At 47.6% G+C, this 24518-nt stretch overlaps 1 protein-coding gene across 1 annotated transcript in view; it reads right to left on the bottom strand.

Annotated features, from left to right (window-relative positions):
• Positions 1-23097, bottom strand: part of UNC5A (unc-5 netrin receptor A) — a 90935-nt gene extending 67838 nt beyond the window's left edge. Inside the window, exon 1 of the mRNA XM_066615836.1 lies at positions 22995-23097. Coding sequence (XP_066471933.1) covers positions 22995-23097 — 103 coding nt within the window. The remainder of the gene's footprint in view (positions 1-22994) is intronic.
• Between the last annotated feature and the right edge of the window lie 1421 nt (positions 23098-24518).

The following is a 24518-nucleotide window of genomic DNA, read 5'->3' as shown; positions in this document are numbered from 1 at the left end:
TGATTTGCATAATATATAGTAAGCCTAGAGTCCTAGGGCTAGAAGAAGGGAGAATTCTACCCATCCTCCACATTTAAAGCAGGGCCCTTCACACATTATTTCCCCAATCCTCTCTCTTAAAGGTTAATTCACAAAACCCAGACTACAGTGTGCCATGAGCAGAGAGGAGCATACAAAATACCCTTAGCTTTCATGGGTAGAATTTAAAAGCTTTCCAGACAGCAGTTACAATTTGCATTTTATTCTTAGTGGGATATTTATACTAGTAACAGTTCAGTACACTAAGGCTGCAATCCTAACCTCACTTCTGAGTAGACCTGGTTAGGATTGTGCCCTTAGTCCCCAATGTATGTTCTCGATCTATTCCAGAGGTCTAGCTGGAAGTCAGAATGTACATAGGTCATAACACCCAGCTCTTGCCAGTCCAGCACAATTGCATCTGTGCAAAAGGACCACAATGGATGGATTGCACCTGTGCCAAAGTGCCAATGCAGCCTTCCATAACTAGGATGTCAGTAATTCAGGGAGCCAGTGTACAATAGCATGTCCCATCCAAGCAGAGGGACAGCCACAGAGAGGGATAGCCTGATAGGTCAGGGGAGTTGTGTGGTTCAGCATTGGTATGAACAAGAACTAAAAGGAAACCAAATGTGGAGGACCAAAAGGACTGCATCACTGTGTAGTATTGCTCCAGGTGGAAAGGGTAGCCATGCTGGAGTTTTTCATTCCTAAGGCCTACAGCTTTGCTCCACAGTTGGACAACAATAAATAATCTATCTCCAAATAATGTGTTTTTAAAGCTGCTGTTTTTAAACCTTATGACATGGCAGAAGAAATGGTGTCACTAATTACTACAAGCACAGCAATCCTATATACACACTTACTTGGGAATAAGTCCCATTGAATTTAATGGAGCTTATATCTAAGCCAGCAATTTTCAGCCTTTTTCATCTCAAGGCACACTGACAGGCCACTAAAATTGTCAAGGCGCACCATCAGTTTTTCTATCATTGACAAGGCACATCATGCTGCTGGTAGGGGCTCAAATCCTCTAAATGCCCTACTAATAAATGACCCTCCCCCCAAACTCCCACAGCACACCTGCGGATCATCCACGGAACACTAGTGTGCCATGACACAGTGGTTGAAAATTGCTGATCTAAGCTGACGTGCCTGGGATTGGACTGTTAGGTCTACTTGACCCTCCTCCTGCACTCTGTCATAAGACTGGCATAAACTGCACACTTTGGAGATTGTGTACTTCTGCTTTGGAGATCATGTTTAGCTTCTCCCTGCTTTTGTTTGTTTCTCTGGGTTATTAAAAATTTGCATAACATGCAGGTTGATGAAGAGTTCTGGAGAACTCAAAAACGTTCTGCTCACAAAATTGTGTAATTTTGGTTGGTCCTAATAAAGATATTATCAGACTATAGCTTTTGGATCTTTTCTAATGGGCTATCATGGCTACCAACTCATTTTTTAGCTACTAATGGAGTCACTAGCTTCTAATGTTGTTATGGACACTAGCCAATGGGTGCCCATGATATTCAAGAACCACATTCCACTCTGCACCCACAATACCATCAGTTTGAGGACAGGCACCTGTGAAGTGCCTTGTGTACAGTCCACATGACAGTCAGGAGGGGAGCTGAGACAGATAGTGTCAGGAAGTAAGTCCTGCTCATTATTGCTAATGACACTGGAATGCAATATTGATGGGCATCCAGCTGGGCAAATACTAGAAGACTGGGATATGCCAGCTGGAGTTGTCAAGCACCAATTCTACCTGGGCAAAACTCCAGTGGATCAACAGCCAAAGACAGGCTGGACCTGGCAAGCTGTGGCTGATGTCTCTAGACCACTGAGAAGTGAGGTTCAAAAAAGATTAACTGGGCCAGCAAAGGTTAGCTGGGACTAGGACTGGCATTTTTCATAGCTCTGACTTGTTGAGTTTGGGCAGACAAGTTAAAATGAAGTGCTTCAGTGGATCTCCTTTAGTGCTTCTTTAGGGAGAAGTAAACTCAAAGGAGGAGAGAGGTTTGATTATCTGCCATAACTTCGTAGAGCAGTATCTGAGATGCCCAGGGCTACAGGAACTACCATCCAGCCATTGAACTAACCAGGATGAGATGACTGAATCCCAGTCTTTTGTGGAATAACAGGTGGAAGGAATGTGGGTAGAGGATATTCTACCAGCTGACTGGGACACAGATATTTACCAGATACTGCTAGTAAAAAGGAAGTGCTGATATCTGCAGGAGGCTAGCATGGTGGACTGGTGAAAGTCCTAATCCCGGCTGGGCTGCATTGCCCTTATGAGCTACAAAAATATCAGCTCCCTTGTTCTCATTGAGGATGTCAACCTTTGTCTGAGCTATACCACTTCAGGCCATAGGTTGAGGGGCAGGACCTCTGAGAGGAATTTCATCAAGGGGTACAAAGTTTCTTTTGGGCCCCTTTGCAAAGGGGGAGGGGTGAAACAGAGCAGGGGAGGGTGGTGATGGGGGAGCAGGTAGGGGCAAAGCAGGGTTAGGGGAGGGTAGAGACAGCTGGAAAAGTCTTTGGAGCCCAGGTCTACCCATTCATCTGGCATCAGTAGTGTCTCCCGTATCCCATATGGACAACATGTCTGAGTAGACAGGAAAATGTCAGTTCCCAGGAAATTTCTGGGCCCCCTCCTTTGGCTCCTGGGCCCCCCTTTTGACCCTTGGCCTGGGTACAAATTACCCCCTTTACCCCCCTCTCCTAGGCCCTGTTGGGGGGGGGGTTGTATTATTAAATGTACTTCTATAGAAAAAATGACTTGCATACAGAAAACTAGAGTCTAGGACTAGGATTCTAGCCTAGCTTCTCCCTCACATACAAGCTTTCCATATGCTGTGAATTGCTTCATGTAAAGGAGCATTTTGTCAGGTCGCCAGTTTGAGGACACTGGCAGCTCCCTGAACAGCTGAGAAAGGCAAGACCTTGAAGCAACTGACAAGGCGAGCTGAATGATTCCACCTGCTCTTAGTGTGAGCAAGAAGCATCTTGGCTGCCCTCCATGGGAGATGGAGCTGTTTGTCAGCCTGCGTGGGAGAACTGGAGGCCAGAAGTGCGACCAAACCAGGAAGATCCATTCTGAAATGTTGTTGGTTCTTGAAAGAGAGAACCTCTATGATTGTAAAAATCCCCTTGAGGGATTTAGAAATGCCTGCCTATGTAAACCACCTTGAATAAAGTCAGAGGAGTAATCTGATGACCAGAAAGGCGGTATATAAATACCTAGCTATTATTATTTTATTATTACAGTGAAGTGGTACAGCCAAAGCATAGGTTTACCACCAATGTGAAAACTGTCCTAAGATGTTTTCCTAACTTGACCCTACAGAAAATGAGGTACTTAAGCAATTCCACTGTGGAGCTCTGCTCACCCAAGGTCATCTATGAGAAACACCCTCCTGTAGAGCTGAATACCTGAGGGGCAATAAAGTCCTGAAGTCTATCCTGTGAGAGCAGGAGGGCACTGGTGCAAGTGAAAAGAGGCTGGGTAGTCTCTGAGAGAAAACACCAATCCAATGATCTGTCAGGTTAAGCCTGGAGAGCATTTTCTAGGAATGTGATTGCATCCTCCACTTTGGGCAAGAGTGTTTTTAGTCACATAGAGGGAGTGTTGTGCCCAGGGGCAGGGTGTTGTGTAACTCCAGAAACATTTATATTCTTCTCTTACTGAGATTATCCCACAGGGCTACTAGATCCATCTCCCTTCCCAACCCAGGGAAAGGAAGCAAGTAACACAACAGAGAATGGGCAGGTGTGGGAACAGAAAATACCTCTGCCCTCTTCTTCCATCCATCCATGTCCTGAAGAAGAGGCTGGAGGATCCTGATATCTACTCCCTAATATGCCAACTTCTAGAATGATTTCTTATTTGTACCTCATAACAAGGGTGTTACATAGTTTACAAAGCCAAGTCACTGATCCGTACATCATAAACGCTTCCTGAATGAGGACAAGACTCAAGTGGAGTCCTGACTCAGCTTCTAATGCACTGGGCATCATTCCCATTCTTGAGATAGAGACAGAGGCCATGAGTCATTGTCCTGCTACCTCCTTATCCCCATCCCTTCACAGAGACTGTTAATGACAGGTCCTCAGTTCCTTGACTACTAGATCTGAGGGCACTGTACAAAATGAGACAGGGCAACTCTCACTCACTCACTCACTCACTCACTCACTCACTCACTCACTCACTCACTCAGTGTTTCTGTGTGTAAATATAATGAAATAAAAATTAGAGTACACAAACATTTTTTGCACAAGTACTTATAAAAGTACAGGTGGCAAACACCATCTGAAAAGAGGTACAGGTGGTACCTCTGTATCCATTGATTTGACTTACCATTCATACTGGGGTCCACATTGAAATGCCATGTAACAAGGAAAAAAGCACCAAAATCCAGTTTCCTACCTTCGTGCTATTAAATTGCACTGGTCACAAGTTTCTCAGGGTCAAAGATAGCTTTAAAGACCCACTTCCAGGTTTCTTGCTCCTACATTGTTGCCCCAGAATGCTTTTATTTAGACGCTATACCTCATTCAGCTACTAGATGGGGTGAATAATGGAATGAAGTTATTTCAGTAGGAGCAATGGAGGAGCAAGAAACCTAGAAGCGAGTCTTTGAAGCTATTTTTCCACTGATTTGGTATCCACTGATTTTTTTTTTTAATGAAGCCCTAGTGGATAACAAGGCATAACCTGTATTCTTGCTTTTCTCCCACATAGGAGGGGAACAGCTCTTCTAAGAGGCGTTCTTCAAAAAACATGTGCTTATGCTTCTTGCTTCAAAATGATGGTTTTTACCACATGCAAATATATGCTAAATTAACCCAATTCTATCCAGGCATACACATTTGATCCCATTGCGTACATGCAACTTTAGGCAGAAATGGCTTAACCGACCAATTCAGTCATATACATGACTATACGTGCTTACCTGGGAGTAGGTCCCATTGAAATAAATTGATGTTGTTTTGAGGAGACATACATAAGACTGGGCTATAAAAATCATATAATGGATTAGCTCCTTTGATTGGGTGACATCTCTAGGTGTGATGTGCAAAAAACGTTCACGAGAAAAATGGGAAAGAGCTAAAATTTAATTTAATTTTAAATGGGCATCTTCTGCCATTGTGGCTTTTCCTCCTGTGCTCTGACTCTTGGTAGGTGGAATCTCATTCTACGTCATCCATGCCCTGTTCATACTGCTGGTTCTGTTGCATTACCCACATACTCACATCCGTCACACTTGGGCCAATCTAATCCAGCAGGCCTTGGCTGGCTGTACTGGAATTGTGCCCACCAGCCAGTCTGAAACCAGAAGCAGCAAAGGGGTGGGAGAACCCACCAGCCATGAAGAAGTTTACAAAAGCTCCTTGACTCTCATGCACTCTCAGTTCCTCTCTGCTCAGAGTAATCCCCTAGAGTCCCATACCAAACAACTCAATGATTAACTGCTTCTGAAACAACCAAGGCCTGCTGCTGCAATCTCCTTCACTAGGAAGTAGCTCTGATTGAGGTCCAAGTGATGTGTTTCTTTGGCAGTACAGCTGCCACCACAAAACTGTTTGCTTGTGGCTGGTCTCCACAATGTGTCAGTAGCAGGTAAGAGGACCAAGTACCTTGCTAGCATCAATAGTCCTGATGGAAGCAAAATGCCAGCATGAGCAGACTCATCTTACCTACGAGACCTTGCTGGTTGGTGCATTCATGTGCTACCAGTGTAAAGTGGGAACCCATCACGGCGATGGTTTTATAGCAGCAGCCATGCAACAATGTTCATGTGTAAATTGGACCACGATGAATAGTCTGGTAAAATTCAATTCAGTAAATTTACTAATAGTACCTTTTAAAAAAAACAAAACTAAAAGAGGGCAGTCCTAATGATATATCCTGTTAAGGGCGAATATGGTCCATCCAGAATGGACATAGACAAGTTCAGATGCCTAATTTCTGAAGAGAGATGTCAGATTGAAGGCTGCTGAGAAAACATGCTATGTGTCTCAGTAACACTGCTTTTACCCCTTAGTTTGTGGGAATAGCCTCGGTTATTCAGAGATTATGGGCAGGCATTCTGCACATGCTCAAAGATTCTGTGTCCTTGATTTCTTACTTTGTAATATACAGCCCTGGCACTGAAGGCAGGCATTGAGACTGAGCCCTGGCAGAAATTGAGCTTTGGCTAGATCTCATATTTGGATTCATAGGCTAAATCTAGAGTTCTGCCCAGTTCATTCCTTATTCATGATTACAGAGAGAAACTAACTGCACTCCTTCTACATCCCCCCCCCCTTTTCTCTTCCAAGCACAACTTATTATCACTTGGGGGTCAGGCAACATTGCCCATCCCCCTGACAATGCAAGGAAGCTGCTTGCTCCACCATTGGGAAGGGGTGATAGCTCAGTGGAAGAGTACCTGTTCTGTGGCTACAGAAGGTCCCTGGTTCAATCCTTGGACATCTCCAGGTAGGGCAGGAAAGACTCCTGCCTAGAATTCAGGATTGCTGCCGCCAGGCAGTACAGACAAGGCCCATCAAAACGAATGGTCTGATTCAGCAGAAGGCTGCTTCCTACGTTTGGAGCAGGGAGCTCTCCCCATAGCAGTTCTGCTCTCCCATAGCTTCTAACAGCCCCTTCTACCAGACAGCTGGATAGGGAAACCAAGCGGAGTTGTGCTCATGAGGCTGAAGTTGGTTCCCTGTTCCTAGCCTCATGTTGTACTTGCAATAAATGGTAGGGCCAAGTGCTGATTAAGTCAGTGATTGTTATAAATGAATTTGTCAGTGGCGGTTTTGCATCACAATGGAATTTAGCTAATTAAGTATTTCAGCTGATAACACTTCTCCCATTACAGGCAATTAGCAAGCACTAGAGGCTGGAAATATCTGTGCTGCTCCCCTCTCTAGCTACCAAACTTATCCTTGGAGGTGGGGTTGGACTACAAAGACCACCCAGAACCCAAAAAATGGAGGTAATGTTCAGCAGTCCTGGGTTTTGCCTACGATCTAGTCCCACTCTATGGCTCAATGCCAAAATACCCTTAAGGAAATAAGCTCTGCTGAGAGTTTATATAGGGGAGCATATCTCATGCTCTGTAAGTCATTAGTTGTTCTGAACGAGTTGCACATCCTAGGAAACCGGGTCAGTGGCATAGCTAAGGGGGTGCAGGGGTGGCAACTGCAGCAGGCAGCAAGCTTTAGGGGGGCAACAAGCTGAGATTGACACTAGTGGCCAAAACTGTGAAAACCTGGGCAAGTAAGAATAATACCATCATGTTATATTTCATTGGAAAGGTAATTTAATGCTGGATGCAATGAAACAAACTGCCTTGGAATATCTGTATTCTATCAAAAGTTACGGCACATTAACCAGAAAACTTTTTATTTACTTAAATTTGATTTTTTTTTTGGGGGGGGGGGGCTACAAAATCTTCTTCAATCCCAGGAAGCAGATGCCTTAGCTACCCCAATAAACCAGTGGTCCGGTTAGTGGTAAACTATGTGGTCATCCCAAACTGTAGCCTCAGTCATAAGAACATGAAGAACCTCTCAGATTAAAAGCTCAGAAATTGGCTCACCTAAATACTCTGTGCCAGCTGTGTAGCCAGGGACAGTGGATCCACTTTGGGCTGGAATCTTTCAGAGATGGTTGAGGCCATAATTTCCACTTTTGTTCCACCAGTCCATTACTTGTTTGTGTCTAATAAAGAGCCATTCTTGTTGCTGTTTCCTGTTGATCTTTTGAGACCTTTCTCCCATTCTTACTGAGGGCATAAACCTGTGCCTGGGCTCTACCACTTCAGACTGCAGGTGGGGGATTCTAGGGTTGCTGTTCTAAACCATCCAACAAAATCCTTGCACACAGAAAGCTGGCACATCAGGGTGAAAGTGAGGCTAGAACTCTTCTCCTTGAGGTTGAATTTTCTATGTGAATGAGTGTGGTGTTGTTGTTTTTCATGAACATTCAATTATGTAGGTTCCCTCCTATGAAGTGAAGTGGTATAATCCATACACAGGTTTACCACCTTAGTGAGAACTGCAGAAAAGCCTCAACACAGATGCCATATTCCAATTTGATGCTAACTGTCTGTTGGCATTCAGAAGGTGGAAGGGCTTACTATTATTATTATTATTATTCACTTTATTTTACTATATATACTACATTGGACACCTGAAGAAAGAGGAGCACACTCACACTCTACCAAGCAACATGAGAGTGAGAGAGGCTTCAAGCAGATTCTGCAAAGTAATTTAATATACGAGGACTGCCCCAGTCAGAGCTAGCCCAAGAATGCTGCTCCTCTAACCCAGGGATGTCCAAACATTTTGGCAGGAGGGCCACATCATTGCTCTGACACTGTGTCGGGGGTCGGTAAAAAAATGAATTAATTTACATTTCAAATTTGAATAAATTCACATAAATGAATTTATTAGATGTAACTTGTATGAATGAATGAAGGTCTCACAGTAGCTCAAGGCCTATAAAAGGCCTTGCACAAAGCAAGGCTAGCCTTTCCTTCACTGCCACTGCTGCATCACAGACATGAAACAGCAAGTAGTGGAGGGAGCTCTCATCCCAAAGCTCAGGTGAGAGGTCGAACAGTCATCCTCATGCTGAGAGCAGTTGTGTTGGGCCAGTGTGGGCTCCAGCAAGTCTCCGGAGGGCCAGAGGCTCATTGGAGACTGGGGGCTCCCCGAGGGCCAGATTGGGAGCCCCCGAGGGCTGCAAGTTGCCCCTGGGCCAGGGTTTGGACACCCCTGCTTTAACCTGATGATGTGCTGGCCTCTGCTTCTCCTACTCTCCAATGTTCTAGCTCAGCGCTCTCCTCCCTTCCACATTTCTGACCCCCTCTTCCTTTTCAAATCCAGGTAGTAGAAGGAGGAGCAGTGGAGGCAAGTAGGTGGACAGAGGGGGCGCCCCCACCAGTCTGCTGCCTACAGTGACCATTTCAGTTGACCACATGGATGGACTAGCCCCGGTCCCAGCACTGACCAATCACTGTTGACTCTTGGGGCAAAGGGTGCATAATAGGGTGAGTGTGCAAAGATGGCACTGTGAAGCATTGGACACAAGAAGGAATAAACAGCCAGAGTCTATAAGCCCCCATTCTCCACAACTCCCCTGGTAGATGCACTAGCTCTGCTCACTGGTGGGAGGGGGTACTTAAAGGTGCCAGCAGAGAGCCAGAGCTATTGCTCTGACACTTAGAACCTAACAAAGCTCCCCAATTGCCACTGCATACATTAAGCTGCTTCTTAAAAGGCCAGCCTGCAGCCACCATTGGTAACATCAACTCAGAGTGGAAAGGGCATTGGGCTAATTGAGGAATAGGCAGCTGGGCTCAAAGAAGTGCAGCAGCACAGGAGCTGTTAACTGATCCCTCGCATGTAATGGGGAGGCAGGGTCTACTGGGCATTCCCTTCTCCTGCCTCACCGTGCTTTCCCCCTTGTTACCACAATTGCTCATTACAGGGAGCTGCCCTTGCTAATTGCTGATCTGCACCGTGCATCCTGCCTTGAGAGACCCACTTATTGCCCTGATTAATAGCAGATGCTTCCTGGTCGTCAGGCATCAGCCGTGCTGCCGTGGCAACCATTCACCTCAGCAACCGCTTGCCACAGTCACTTCCACCTGTCCCAGATTTAGGGGCAGTAGCAGCTGCAGCGGTGGCAGTGGAGTTGAGGATGGGGGAAGGAGCCCAGAGTGGAGAGCAACAGAGAAGACCCAGATTCAGACAAAGGGAGGTGAAGCTGGAGTAGGGAGGAGCCCAGCAGAGCTGCAGGCTCTGGGCAGGAGCGAGGGTTGCTCAGCAGATAGATGCTGTGTCCCATACAGTCTCCTCTGCTTCCCTCTCATCCCAACGCTACCGTTAACTGCTCCAGCAGGGAGTGTTGCCATGTCTCTAGAAGGCCAAGCAAATTCCCTGCCTCTCCTTTAATTGCAGCTGAGGATCAAACACTTGGATTCAATAGCGTTCCTGCTGGAGCCTCAAGGTCACCCTGAGCCCTGGTCCCTCCAGCTGCAGAGTGGAGAGGAGGAGGAGACACAGGCCTGGAGGAGGAGGGGGCGACTGCAGTCTCGGTAGGCTCCCTCCACACACAGCCAGCACCCAGCAGTAGTGGGATCCCTGCCCTGCCACACATTAGAGAGAAGATACAATGAGGGAGAGCTGACTTTCAGCTTGTCTCACCCCATATATGCTTTGGTCCATTTGTCATTGGAGACAAATTCAGTTTGATATAAGTTGCCTTATATCAAAGGGGGGGGAGGAGAAAGAAACATTGCCTTCCTATATTTGAGTGATCATCTCACTTCCACAAATCTAGCCCCACTGAGTTACCTCCCAGATTCACTTCCATGTAGGTCGACTTCCAGCTATTCCTGCATTTCCTTCCTTTTTTGTCCCTTGACTTGCTTAATAAACATACCTATGTAGAGGTGGAGCAGTTATGAATCAGGCAGGCTTGTGAAGCACCAACTTGGCTCTTTGCACAATTAGTACCTTTCCCAACTTCTGCTCTTCGTTATCTTCCAGTCCACAGCCCTATAAATCACAGTGTTGGCCACAGCAAAATCCATGTAAATGTATTACACAGTATTGTGACAAGGAGACAGGTCGGGCTTTCATGAATCTCTGACCAGCAACAGGCCCTGCCTGCATTCGGGGATATCATTCCTCTCCCTTCCAGAACAAAAGCCAGGCAGCTACCCTCTTCTAAGGTCATTTTCACATATGTACTGTGTTGTGTGCATGTCTCTTCTGCAATTCAAATGTAATGCCTGTTGGCTTGAATGTACATTCATTTTAAAAAATGGCTGCTGTCCCTCACTTTCCATCCTGCATGAAGAACATTCCTGTGTGTACACAACAGCACAGGAATGGCTTTTGGTGTCTGGTGTGTGACAGCCTGGTTGAGTGACAGCCCCATAACAGACTAGTGTAGAATTGTCTAGTAGAGGTATCCTTGCATACTTCTTTGAAATGGTTAGCTGACTGGCTCTGGTTCAAGGAGCCAAGTCTTTCATTGAGGTCACAGAGAGTTTTCTCCAGTAGTACTGACCCCCCCCCCCCAAAAAAAAAATATGGAAGATACATACATGCTGCAGAAAGGTACTTTCTGCACACAACCTTCTCTAACAGTCCAGTAGCCAGAGGACAACTATAAGTCAGACTCATTAAATGTCTCTTAGCTTGGATCTCTCCTACACAGATGGCAGTACATATGAGAGTCTGGGTTGCTGTAATGTGGGTCATCTGTTGATGGGATGTTGATCCTGGAAGTTATAGAAGCCCCTTCTTGGGCTCTATCCATTTGTCATTCCCAGCCCTCATTCTTTACTACTGGCTGTCATCCTACACCACATGCTGATTCAAAGTCTAAATCAGAGAAGTAAATACCAACTGCTACAAACCTCTAGGCACCTACCAACACAGATACATTCCTCCCTTCTGCTCTCACGCACACCAAAACATCCACCTGTTTTGCTCAGCCCACTTGTGCTGGTACACCCCTCTGGAGTCGACACCAATAGGCATACAGTACTAGCCTGACCAGCAGTGGGAGGGAAATCCCATTGGAAGCCTAATACACATTGGGGCCATTCCGCTTGCCATATCTGAAGTCACAATACCAGGACGGATTGTCAACTTGTCTGAGCAGAGGACCACCCAGAGCAGAGGGCAGATCCTATTTACCACCCTTCCACTATGTAAAACCACACCTCCCTTGAGACTAGTCAAATAATGCAGACAACCACAGGCAAATCCTAGACTCAGACTGGATTAGCACTTGAAAGGGCCCTCAGGCAGTAGGATTGATCCAAGCCAAAATAGATAGGAGAAGAATTCAGAGCCATACAATACTATCATATAGTACTACCTTTCTGAAACTGAACCTTTTCTCAGTATACAGGTGAGGAATTAAATGAATGAATGTTCCCCAACATTAAAAAAGCCCTATCTTAGAAAAAAAAATAGTAAATTCTGTGGATGAGAATTCCTTGCATTCTACAGCATGCATGAGTGTTCCAGCATAGATCTGCCCTCCTGCATTCTATAGTGGCTGCTTATTCCCAGGAGGTCAGTGATACATCATATTTCTGAATGTGTGAACAGATTTGCTTATGCTTGGATACTAGCATAATAGGTTTGGGGCATCATAAACCTAAGCAGAAAAAATCATTTCCCTTCTGTGCACGTGTGTGATGTATCATGTAAGGAAGCCTGCACGTGAACTTATGTGTACAGTCGTGAACATTATACTTATAATGAAGAAGTTTCATTAGTTACTGACAGCCTGCTTGATTTGAACATGAGGCTGATGGGGTGGGAGGTGGGAAGCAAGGATTGTCATCACTGCAGCTGGAGGCGATTCTGCAAAGGACAACTTGAAAAAATAGGGGCTTGGAGCATCTTCTCTACAAAGAAATGCTAAAAAGAAAGAGCCTTTTTAGTTTAGAACAAAGATGACTAAGAGAGAACATGAAATGGGTTTATAAAATTATGAATGGCATGAAGAGAGTGAATAGACTTTTTTTTCCCCTCACACTCAAAACTCTGGTCTTTTAGGTCATCCAGAGAAATGGCCTGGCAATAAGCCCAGGACAAATGACAAATACATTCATGTCATGCATATGTCACTTATGGAATTCATTGCTATTTGATGTGGTGGTGGCCACTAGCTTTGATGGCTTTAAAAGTGGTTTACAGCACAATCCTTGGCAGAAGTAAGTTCCATTGTATTCAATGGGGCTTATTCCCAAGAAAGTTTGTGTATAGCAGGGGTGCTCACACTTTTTTGGCTCGAGAGCTACTTTGAAACCCAGCAAGGCCCAGAGATCTACCGGGGGGAAGGAAGCGTCTGACAGACACCCCCTTTAATGTATGGAGCCCCTGCTGGAGTCTAGTCAGTTTCGTCAGTTTTGTTGCTGCATGCCTGAAGAGCAGCTAAAGTGTCAGTTTCAGTGTCAGCTAAATATGTCAGTTTCGTCTAGTCACTAGACGAAACTGACATATTAACAGTTTGGAGAGACAGGGCTCCGCGATCTACTCATTTTGCCTCGTGATCTACCGGTAGATCGCGATCCACCTATTGAGCACCCCTGGTGTATAGGATTTCAGTCCAATCCTACCCTCACAATATGATTGTAGATCTCATAATCTGCCATTGTGCTTCATGGGCTGCCATTACACAAGCTGCTCCAGAGGTGGGCAGCTCACTTTTGAAAGTGTAGAAGCTAGTCATCCCTGTGCTGGCAGTGGCAGATAACAGACCAGCTGCTAGATCAGGTAAGGTGGTGGCAGGGGCAGGGATTGGGTCAGGCTGGAGGTGGGGTGGATCTTGGTGGCAGCAGCATGTGCAAGAGTCCCTATCCCAGTCCTGATACCCTCCCTTTGGTCTAATGGGTTGTTGGCATCCTTCAGTCTTCAAAGACTATGGTATCACGCTCTGAATGGTGGTTCTGGAACAGTGTCCTCTAAAGTGTGTGAAGCCTGGGTAAAGTAGATATGGAGGATAGCAAAATAGCTGGTGTAGATCATAGTAGGCCCATTGGCCTACTCTTCCCACAGGCCTGGTCGCCGGCCAATGGATGCAGTAGATGCTGCATCAGCGTTACTGCATCAAGCAGGGCTGCCAAGGAGGGCAGCCCTTAGTCAGATTAAAATGGAATAAGTCATAACAACATACCCTCTGTTGAGTAAGACCATTTGATCCATCAACTCAAGAGTGACTCTCTAAGACTTTAGGAATGGACTTTCCCAGCCTTACCTGAGATGCAAAGTACGCATTCTACCACGGAGCTAGTGTACCACCCTGAAGCCAAGAAGTACAAATGGAATGCTGTGCATATTGCCACATGCTGGGATGAAACAAATCCCTATCGTGCCTTGGCCATGAGCATCCTAGGGGTATCTGACTTGTCAGTGTTGGAGGCAATGGTCCTTAGGCTGCCCCAGCAAGGTAATTCCTACATTCACATGGTCACATCTTCAGTGATGTGAAAGCCAATTCCAGAACAGCAGAAGAGGATGGGTCACAACTATGGAACATTAGCAGAGTGCCTGAGAGACCAGGAGCCAAAACAACTGTGGGTACAGACTGAATGCAAGGAACATCAGGGTAGAATACCACCAAACACAAACTGGGACAGAGGAATGCTGGCAAAGTTCTTTATCTAGGCATTGCTCAGGTCTGGGCAGACTTCCAGGATCTCTGCTGTTCTTAATGTAGGTGTTGTTTACATGAGCATGGATACCTGTGGTTGTTTCAGAAGATATTAACTTTGTGTTATTTTCCTGAATCAGTCTACCTGGTCAAGCAGTCCCAGGGTGTGAAAACAACAACCTCTGCCTACTGTCTTGTTGACATTTACATTTGCTCATTTACATTTGCAGGGAAATCTACAATCCAACAACCATTACAAATCAGAGACAAAACTCTACAATAATTTACATCTTTGCTTTTTTGAGGCTGAAAGAGGAGCAAGTTGAGTCCCTTTGATTTTAACAGGGTGACCCCTCCCCACTGCAGTCTGTCTTTTAAATTGTTTTTGATGGATAAATCTAAGAATGAAGGAATTGTTATAAGAATTATTGTGTGGACAAACTTCTGGGCAGTCCCCTCTAACCCACATACTTTGATGGTGGGTAGCATCTCTCATCCTAAGTAATCAGGATGGCATGTCTCATCCTGGGTAATATCTGGAATGTCTTCAGATTTAGCTTTGGAAAGGAAATTGTTTCGGGCTAAGAACTGGGGAGACAAAGGAGTCAGACAGTTGTGCAGGGTTTTGCTTTGTAGAGAATGGCACAAATAACATAATAATGCCAATGCTGGAAACCTGGGAAGAAGAAAGTTAACAGCTTCATGCCTAGCTGGGAGGAGTAGAGATGCCTCCGATCCTGGAGTCCCAGCCTGGCTGGCTGCCATGCAGAGAGAAGCTCCAAGCCTCCTTCTAAGCTTTTACTGCTCCTACATTGGCCTTAGGGAACCTCATGCTTTGACTAACCCCCAAACAAGGATCATTATTATTGTGTGAAATTCACTGATCTGGAACTACAGATTATGTGGGACAAGCTAAGCAAAATATTACAAATGCACACTAAAGCTACACTACAAAACATTATGCCCTCAACAAAAGCACTGCAGAGTGAAGACTGAGGTCCACTTCACTTCTACTTTTGGAACTCTCAGGCACTGAAGGTAGAAAATGAGTCGGTGGAGGAGGTTGGTAGAATCCTGGGATTATACAAAATCCTGGAATTATACGAAACTACAACATCAGAGATATCCATTGTGAGTTTCTGCATGGACTGGGCCAGAGTTTCTTACGCAAGCATTTCTTCTTCTTTTTTCTTTTCAGGAGAACCTCTGAGCACAGCTCCTAGAAATATTACTAGTCTGTTTCTAGTTGGTGATCTATCTGATGCAAGAAGAGGATAAATTGGCCCTTTTGTCTCCATCCTAAGTTCTGAGCAATTGAGGAAAGGTGCTGGATGCATCTGACCCCAGAATGAACCAGTAAGTGTCAAACACCAATTCGGCACCACTTACCCAGCAGACACTCGCCCATAGTCACAAGGAGACATTTGGAGTTCATGCTGCTAAGAAAATGGGGATAAGGTGAGATTTTACACATACCTTGTTCCACCTTAAGGAGCTATTGTGGAAAAGGGCTTTATTGTAACAAGGAACAGTGAATCTGGCAATTCTCTAGCTAGATTGTTCCAATAGTTACTCCTTTTTTGTGCTAAGAGGGTACAGCTTATCTGCACCTAATTTCTTGTCTGAATTTGTCTGCCTTCAGCTTTCAGCCAGGGGCTCTCGTTCTGCTTTTGTCTGCTGCATTAAAGAGCCGTCTGCCGTCAGAGTCAGAAATCTCTTTCCGTACCATGTAGGTACTTAGAGATTGTGATCAAGTCACCCTTTACCCTTCTCTTGGAGAGACTAAACAGATCGAACTGCTTTGGTAAGGCAGGGCTCCCAGCCCTCCAGTCATTCTTACAGCTTCTCCATACCTTCTCTGATTTATCAACACATTTTTACTCAACACATTTTTGCAGTATAAGCACAGCTGTGATGCAGTATTTAGCAACGGTGTCTTAACGACACACACAAAGGTAACACCGCCTTCTTGTCCTGTTGCAGTGACCCCTGCTTATTTAACGGAATGTTTACAAGATCATATAATGCTAACCCTTCACACACTTTACCCACATTTAACCACTCTATAATCAGGATGTTTGAAGAATGGTAAATGAGTAGACTTCCCCCCTTTCAAAGAGTGTTCCAAGAATGGAATGGTGATTGTAATATCTGTTGATGCTTGTAAGGAACACTCTGGGTTAATTAGTGCAGAATCAAAGACATAGCCTAGCAAAGATTTGTGTGAACATTCTCTTGAATCTGCATCAAAGGAGAGGGATCGGGAATCCATCATCTCACTATGTTTTAGCCACTGTAATTACGCAAACAGCAAGCTGGCTAGCACATGTTAAGTAATCTTCAGAATGCACACTATAGAATGAGCTGAGTGGAGATTCTAAAACATGCTAGAGGTGTGATTTGGTAAAGCCATAAATGGCTTTGGTTCAGGATATTTAAAGGATTCTTATTCCCACATGATCCAGCTCCACCACTGAGATCTGCAGAGGAGAACTTGCTCCATGTTCCTGATTCGCTGCTAGTGTGCTTAGAGGGTATGAGGGACAAAGCTGTCTCAGTTATGGCACCTGGATCCTGGAGTGGGAAATCTATCTAGCTTCTTCCTCTTTTAACCGTGCTTACGTTGGTGAATAGGTGGAACAGGTGGTGAACAGGTACACTACAGCTATGTTACAAGGATATCTGCAAGAGGGATCTGAAGACCTTAGGAATGGACCTCAACAGATGGGAAACCTTGGCTTCTGAGCGTCCAGCTTGGAGGCAGGCTGTGCAGCATAGCCTTTCCCAGTTTGAAGAGACACTTGGCCAACAGTCTGAGGCAAAGAGGCAAAGAAGAAAGGCCCATAGCCAGGGAGACAGACCAGGGACAGACTGCACTTGCTCCCAGTGTGGAAGGGACTGTCACTCCCGAATCGGCCTTTTCAGTCACACCAGTTGCTGTTCCAGAACCACCATTCAGAGCACAATACCATAGTCTTTCGAGACTGAAGGTTGCCAACTGATGTTGGTGAAGACTGCCTTGTTTAGATGAGTCTCCAATCTGGATTCATTTGAAGCCCCAAGTGATGAGTGTGAACACTAAAAGTGTGAACTTTTAGTTGAAAAGCGGTATATAAATACTGTTAATAATAATAATAATAATAATAATAATAATAATAATAATAATAATAATAATAATAATAATAATAATAATAATAATGAGTTTTTTATTTTGTTTTTGTCTGATTCTTCTGTTAGCTGTGTGATTGTACCGTTAATTAAAAACAATGTCATGGAGGGTTTTTTTTAAAAACAACATTTTGGTAGTTTCCACTGTCATTTTAAACATGATTGTATGCTGCTTTGACTCTCCAGGGTTTAAGCTATTTCTACCCAACGTTGCATATACACAACAGGGATCAAATGTGTACACCTGGGGAATGAGCAAAAATGGGTTAAGTTGGGATCTTTCTTCACTACCTGAAGATGCTTCAGATTGAATCTGGGACCTTCTATATGTAAAGCACATGCTTTACCACTGAACTACACACACCAATTGTGTTTTCTAGAGGTCAGAAGGATTGTATGCTGGTGGTCCATTAAGTGTGTTTTGCTGCTTGCTGGAAGGAGGGACTAACAACCCAATCCTGAGCTACCCAGAATGCGGAGCTGCTGCGGTGGCAAAAACAGCTGCCACAGCATCCAGTACACCCCAGGCAGCCGCCACCGCCACCTCAGGAGAAGGGGACTTTGTTCCCTTTCCCTGAGTAAAGGAAGTAGCCCAGCAATGGGGCTACTCAATTCTACAGCAGCTCTGGAGATGCCGCAGAATCAGAGAGCTCTGGGCTGCCGGGCCCGACATGGAGCTCAGGATCCGGTGGAGCTCAGCTCCACTGGTCCTGCCCTCCTCCTGCCCTGCCCTCCCCACCAACCTGGAACACCTCCTCCCCGCCCGCCCCCCCACCTACCTCTCTGCCACCTGGCGGATTGGGCAACTGCTGAGTGGCGGAGTATTGGTTTTCCACCTCTGGCTGATGCTGGGCCTTACAAATGTGCTTTACGGTACGTTTGTGGCAGTGTGCGTCGGCAGTGAGCTGGCACACATTGTTTAGGATTAGGCTCTAAGGCTGCAATCCTATACACACTTTCCTAGGAGTAAGCTCTATTGAATGCAATGGTATTTACTTCTGAATAGACATGCAGAGGACTGTGCTGTAAGCTGCCAAAACACACTGGGGTCCACCCAAGGAACAGGATCTGGTGGCTAAGAGAGAGCATAGTATAACAGAATCTTCACAAAACCAACCATACTGCTAAGTTGCTTCTCCCTCTCTCTACTCCCATGTCAGCAAGATAAACACTGTGCAAATTTGACAGTTCTAACACTGTAATCTCTGCCCCGTCCTATCGAAGATATACACACATTGTCATAAAAACCAAGGCTTCCAAACCTGTTAATTCCACCCTCGTGGATAGAAAGAGCTCTCAGCTGCAGTCTAGCACTCCTGGGGACTGCTGTGCCTCTGTGGCATGGAGCAAAGGGAGCTTGTGCCACATCAGAAAATGGCCATGCCATCTCAGGGCTGCTATGCGGAGAGAAAACAAGGGCAGGGCAGGGGTGGGGAAGCTGAAAACAAACAACAGAACATTCTCTGAACTTTCTCCTTCTCTGACCAGAGTATTTGCCTGATATTTTCTAGCTGGGTTGTGAGAGCCATCAGAGGTCATGTCTGCTTGTTTATTGAGTACGTGTACAGTAAGGTCCTTGGTTCATGACTGGGTTTCTAAGTACTGCCAAAAGAATTCCATACAAACTATACTGTGATCACAGGGGATTGGGGCATGGTGACTGATACCAGATTCTTTTCCTTCAGATTTTCAGCCCTTTGCCTTCCCCCTTCTTTCCCAGAATGCCCTTCCCACTTGTGGCCAGAAAGAATCTTGCCTCAAATATCTGCCTGAATACAGCACCCCCTCCAGTGGAAGAATGTGCTTACTCCAGGCTGAAGAGAAGATCATTCATGAGGGAATTTGCCAAGGAATTAGAGCCTGTATTTTCATTAAAGCAGCCAGGTGTCTTTTTTTCTTAATGCCAATCATCACAAAGGGTGGGCCCTCACTTCAGAGCATATGAAGAACACTTGCAGAATGGAAGGCCTTTTATTTCCAAAAATGACACACCAACGGAACTCTGGGCAATAGAAATCACATTTCCAGTGTGCCCTTTATTTTGTTCTACTTTGTTACAGCAGCCCTATCCTTCCTTTAGTCTGTCATGGGAAGAAGAATTTTACACTTCCACCTGCCTAACTTGTACCCTAACAAAGTGAAAAGGGGGGGGGGTTGATCTGGGAACTCCATATGGGTTCCAGGAGAGCAGCCAGTGCCTTGTTCCAGGTCAGTGCTGGCATAAAGGCAGAGTAGATCCTAAGCTGGGCTTTTAATGGAGAAGCATTCCAGAAATGCACCAACGGAATTATGGGATCCAGATATTTTTTCCCCACAGTCGCTGACCTCCTGCATCCCACCACAGGCACAGCTCAGAGGCATCCTTTGTCTTCAGCTGTTGCTTCATAACATTTCACATCCCTTGTGCAACATCCAGATCAGACCTTTTTTTGGCCTCGTGCATCTTTCTAAAGGCCGCAACACTCAAGATCAGCATCAATACAGGTTAGTTACTTGTTAGTGCCCTTTAGCCATACCATCAAAGATTCAGGGCAGTTAAAGAATGGAAATTGGATAGTTTCGGATAGGAACACCTTTTTACATATAAATAAAATCCTTTACTTGTTTCTTTTGCAGGCTAAGGAACCAAGCTGTGTATCACTTTAAAAAGCACTGGGGTAAAAACTGAAAGAGTTGGAAAGAAAACTCTAAGGGCCGTGATTTGCTCCAATTCTTCTTATGGACATAATAAGAAGAGGTTCTACACTGAACCCCATATTGGTTAGATAACTTCAGGTAGTTGGTTCCAGTGCTTGCTTGTAAATGAAGTGGGTGTTAGACCCAATTATTAGGGTTTCGCTCTTATTCTTCAGGAAATGTACACAAGCAAGGAAAGGCAGCTATTCTGGATTAATGTACAAGAGTGTGCTATTCTGTTATGTGCTGTGAGTGATAGAGTCCCCCAGCCCTCATGAGAACCTTTTGTTCAGTCCTCACTAGGTGAACTAGGAAGTGAACCTGGCACAAAAATAGCAGAGGGGGGTCACACATTTGAATCGAGAGCTGCTAGCAACAAAGAATCAGCAAGAAAACCAGGAGACAAGCTGTACAGTTGGGTGCACGGTGGACAAAAGCATAGCGAAAGGAGAAATCCAGTCTGGGACAAGAGGGCAGCTATGATGTTCCAAAAGGGAACTGGGGGAAATCAGGATTGCTGAGAGTTGGCAACGGGGAATTCATTCACTGGATTTGCAAAGCTTGTTTCAACTCCTTGCCTGGCCATGGCTGACACAGTGAATCCTGTGTTCTGGAGAACCCCACAGTCACTCTGAGGATGCTGCCGTTGGCCTAGGCTTCTGTGGATTTGAAGCAAGGATTATGCTGGGTGCACTCTGAACTTGTTAATCCTCCTGGGCAAATGGGTCAAACTGCCTTCACTAATATGGGCAGGCATCACATCCCACCAGACGCTTTCTAGTCCAGGACCCTGATGACAGAATAAGCCCAATCCACAGCTTTCAGTTAGGTGGAACATCCCCCCCCCCCCGCCACCTTCAACACCAAGGGAGCATGTCCACTACATGGGAGCATGTCTCTCTAGACTGGCAGGTTTGCCTCCTGATTTGCTTGAGAGTTGGCCAGTTCCCTGCAGGCTGGCATGGAGATCAGTGAGAAGGGGATGAAAAGAGAAAACAGTCTCCACTCATGCTCCTCTCTGCTGCCTGGTCCAGGTCCTCAGGCTTCAAAGCAGCCTGTGGCATGCACAGCTTTTTAAAAGAAACCCTGTACAGCTGTACAATAGAGGACTTGTTTGCGCAGTTGCTGCTGGTTGCTCTGTAGAGAGTGCATATTCCTGGGTGCCAGATGTTCTGCTTATGTACAGAACTGAGTGACTTGATGACATGCAAAGCATGGCCATGAGGGACTGGAGGCAGGTCCCCTATAGAGATCTGTGATTGCCAGGGGCATTTGTGGTACCAATATGCAAGGGCAGTTTTTATGTGTGAATATTTGTTGTGCGTGCAGTCACCATGCAGTTACCAGGCATTTACATGAGCTTCTCACATACATTTGAGGCTGTGCATGGGTGTGTAGTCTCTCAAGATCTGGAAGCTGCTTTAAATCCCTGAGAAAACTCACAAAGCGTGTTTGCATGAGCACATGTATGTAGGTCTGTGTCCCTCTGTTTTTGGTGCATTATGAAGGAGTGACTGAGATTGTAGCTTGGAAATTCTTCTGCCAGCATAGCTATAAGAACTGCAGTTCCACAGACACCTGTGTGCCATGCCAGCTTCACTGGGATCCTGACGGAAAAGAGGCAAGATGGGGCCACGGAAAGGTAACCTGCCCCAGTTCCATACTCCGCTACTGACCTGCTGGTTGACCTTGGGCAAAGTCTTGGAGGTTTTGGGCCTCAGCGTGCCTGCTATACCCTGGGAATCAAAGCCCTGCCCTGCCAACAGGGATTGGGTGACTGCATTGTTTGTTTGTTCAAGGCTTGCATGCTGCTGTGAACAGAAAATTGCATTTGAGTCCAGCCAGACCATCGTCTCTGGTTGAACAGATGGGTGTCATTGTTGGTGAGGAACATGAAACACTTATTAGCCAGCCTTCTAAAGACACCCTGTCCTCCTGATGATACACACACTGGAAGCACCACTTCCCACATCAGTATCCCTCTCTTTGGCACATGAACAGTTGGCCACAGACATGCCACTAGGCCCTGGGTCCCCATCAAATCCCTTCTTTGTCATACCCATAGCAGACCCAGGCTGTTCAGTGAAACATCTGTACACTTCCCTAACCAAGAACTGGCCACAACTGCCCGCAGAGTTGTTCAAGTCTCACCCCAGCATTGTTCATGTGCAAAGGTCCCAGCTAGCCTGCTGAGGCCAGAACGGTCACACAACACAAAATCCTTCAGTCACCTTGCAAAGAGAGCAGACTGCCAGATCTGAGACACAGAACCCAAAGACGGTGCTTAGCTAAAGCCAAGAGAAGCAGCAGGAGGCAGGGGGTGGAAGGAAAGGGGGCACAGGTACAACCCCTCCCCTTCCCCAGCTCTAAAGCTCTTGCCTGGGGCTCAGTCAGAAGCAGAAGCAATGGACTTGCACAGGATGGAGCTGGGTTCTGCTGCAATCACAGGCCCCCTGGTAGTGCCAGGATAGTGGGTGGCAAAGGTAGCGCTCCACATGGCATTTAGCCCAATGGTTCCTTTCGACAGAGCTGGGGGTGCAGCTCGACGGGAAAGTTTGCTGTGCCACTTTGTGATGCCACCCTGTGCTCCCCGTCGAGTCCTCTGGTGCCCACAGAGCTCTGTGCCCCCTTGCCCTGCCCCCTGCCTCCATGGAACACAGTCCGCGCCCGGTCCGATGCCGATGCCACCTGCCAGATGGAATGCGGACCCTTCGGATCCTCTGCCGCCCCTGCCAGTCTCCACACCTCCCCCGCCGAGCCCGCGCCCCCCGCAGCCCCCTGCTCCTCCACTGGGCGCCGTCCGCCCCGTCGAAGCCGGGCTCCGCGCCCCGATCCAGCCAGCCCCCCGTCCCCGAGGAAGGCGGGCAGGAGAGCAGAGCCCAGAGACGCTGGCCGGGGAGCCCGACGACGCCACCGCGCGTGAAGGAACATCGCTGTGACTCACCGCTGGGATGGATGTGGCTGGTGAGGATGGTGCCAGCCAGCAGGACATGCCACAGCCCCGTGCCCACGCGGGCACCGGCTCCCGGCCGCTGCCATAAAGCCATTCCGTGGCCGCGGGGGAGAGGCGAGGCGGCGGGGACGGGACGGCTCCCGGCGAGGGGAGGCAGGCAGGAGTCCCCGCTGGAGTCTGCTCCGCGCCGCTGCACCGACTCAGGGCACCTCGGGGGCGCTCAGCACCCCCGCCCGCCGCGGGCCCCCCGCGCGCTCCATCCGCTGCCGCTGCCGCTGCCCATGGCCGGACGGAGCCGCCGCCGCCGCCGGGGCTCCGAGGGGGAGGCGGGCTGGGGGGCGCGATCCCACAGCCGGCTCTGGAGCTCCGCGCCGGGCAGCCGCATAGACCCTCGGCAGCCGGCGGCCGCGGCGCGACGGTGCGTGTGCGCCCGTGTGTGTGTCTGCCTGTCTGGGGCTCGCTCCTCCTCCCCCCACTCACTAGCGGGCGGGCTGCGAGCACCTTGTCCGCGGCACTGCAGAAGAGCGAGAAGAAAGAGCCAGCCAGCCAGCCAGCCAGCCAGCCTGCGAGGGGCTGCAAAACCCGGACTGGAATCCGCCGCGGGAGGGAAGGGACCGAGCAACAGCTGGTTCCAGACTGACAAGCTCCGGAGACGCAAACAAGCCTCCGCGGGGAGGGAGCTGCTGTCGCCGCAGCCGCCAGGCGGAGCCGCGCACACCTACCTACCTGCCTCTCGCTCGCACCACCGGGTAGGAAAAGCCCGCCTGCGGGGACCGGGGGGGCGGGGTGGGGGGGTGCTTTGCTGGGGCACACGAAGCCCCTTTTCCACCAGGGGAGGCTGGATCCCTGTGATCATGGAGCTGCACAGAGCCCCCCCGCAAGAGTTTGTCCCTCCCACCCAAAACAGGCCACAGAGACCAACACCCCCCCCCCGCGACCGCCGCAGCCACTCCAACCCTGAGTGATCAACAGGCGGCCCCAGAAAGCCCACCCCCTCCTCTGCCCCCCCCCGACAGGCAGAGAACCCCACCAGCTCAGCCCAGTCTACCAGTCAGGTCGCTGCGTGGTCACCTTGGACGAGGGTTCTTTCGCCCGCTCTCAATCCCACCCCCCAGCGATGATGTCCCCCTTTCGCCATCCCTTGGGTTTCAAGAGACATCGCGCCTCCTCTGAGACCCAGAATCGGGCCCACGATTCTGCAGACGGGAAGGCGCGGGGAAGGAGGCACAAGGGTGGGCAGCACCCCTGCTCTGGAAGAGGAGTCAACCATGTGCCTCAGGGACTGGTCTCTCTCTCTCTCTCTCTCTCTCTCTCTCTCTCTCTCTCTCTTCACCTTGAATGGGGAGCAAGGATTCCCAAGGGGGTCCAGAGCCCCGCCTGGCCGGTGTCTCATCCGTACTCCAGTCCTGGGCTTGTCTGGCGCAGGGGCTGCCAATCATTGGCATTTGTGTTCTGGACAAACGTCCCCTGAGGAGCTGCTGCCTGGGACCCCTCTGCTCTCCCTGTGCCGCAGCA

The sequence above is a fragment of the Tiliqua scincoides genome, chromosome 2 (assembly GCF_035046505.1).
Source record: "Tiliqua scincoides isolate rTilSci1 chromosome 2, rTilSci1.hap2, whole genome shotgun sequence".
Taxonomy (NCBI): domain Eukaryota; kingdom Metazoa; phylum Chordata; class Lepidosauria; order Squamata; family Scincidae; genus Tiliqua; species Tiliqua scincoides.
The sequence above is the reverse complement of the archived record's forward strand: the minus strand, read 5'-3'. Positions and strand labels throughout refer to the sequence as shown.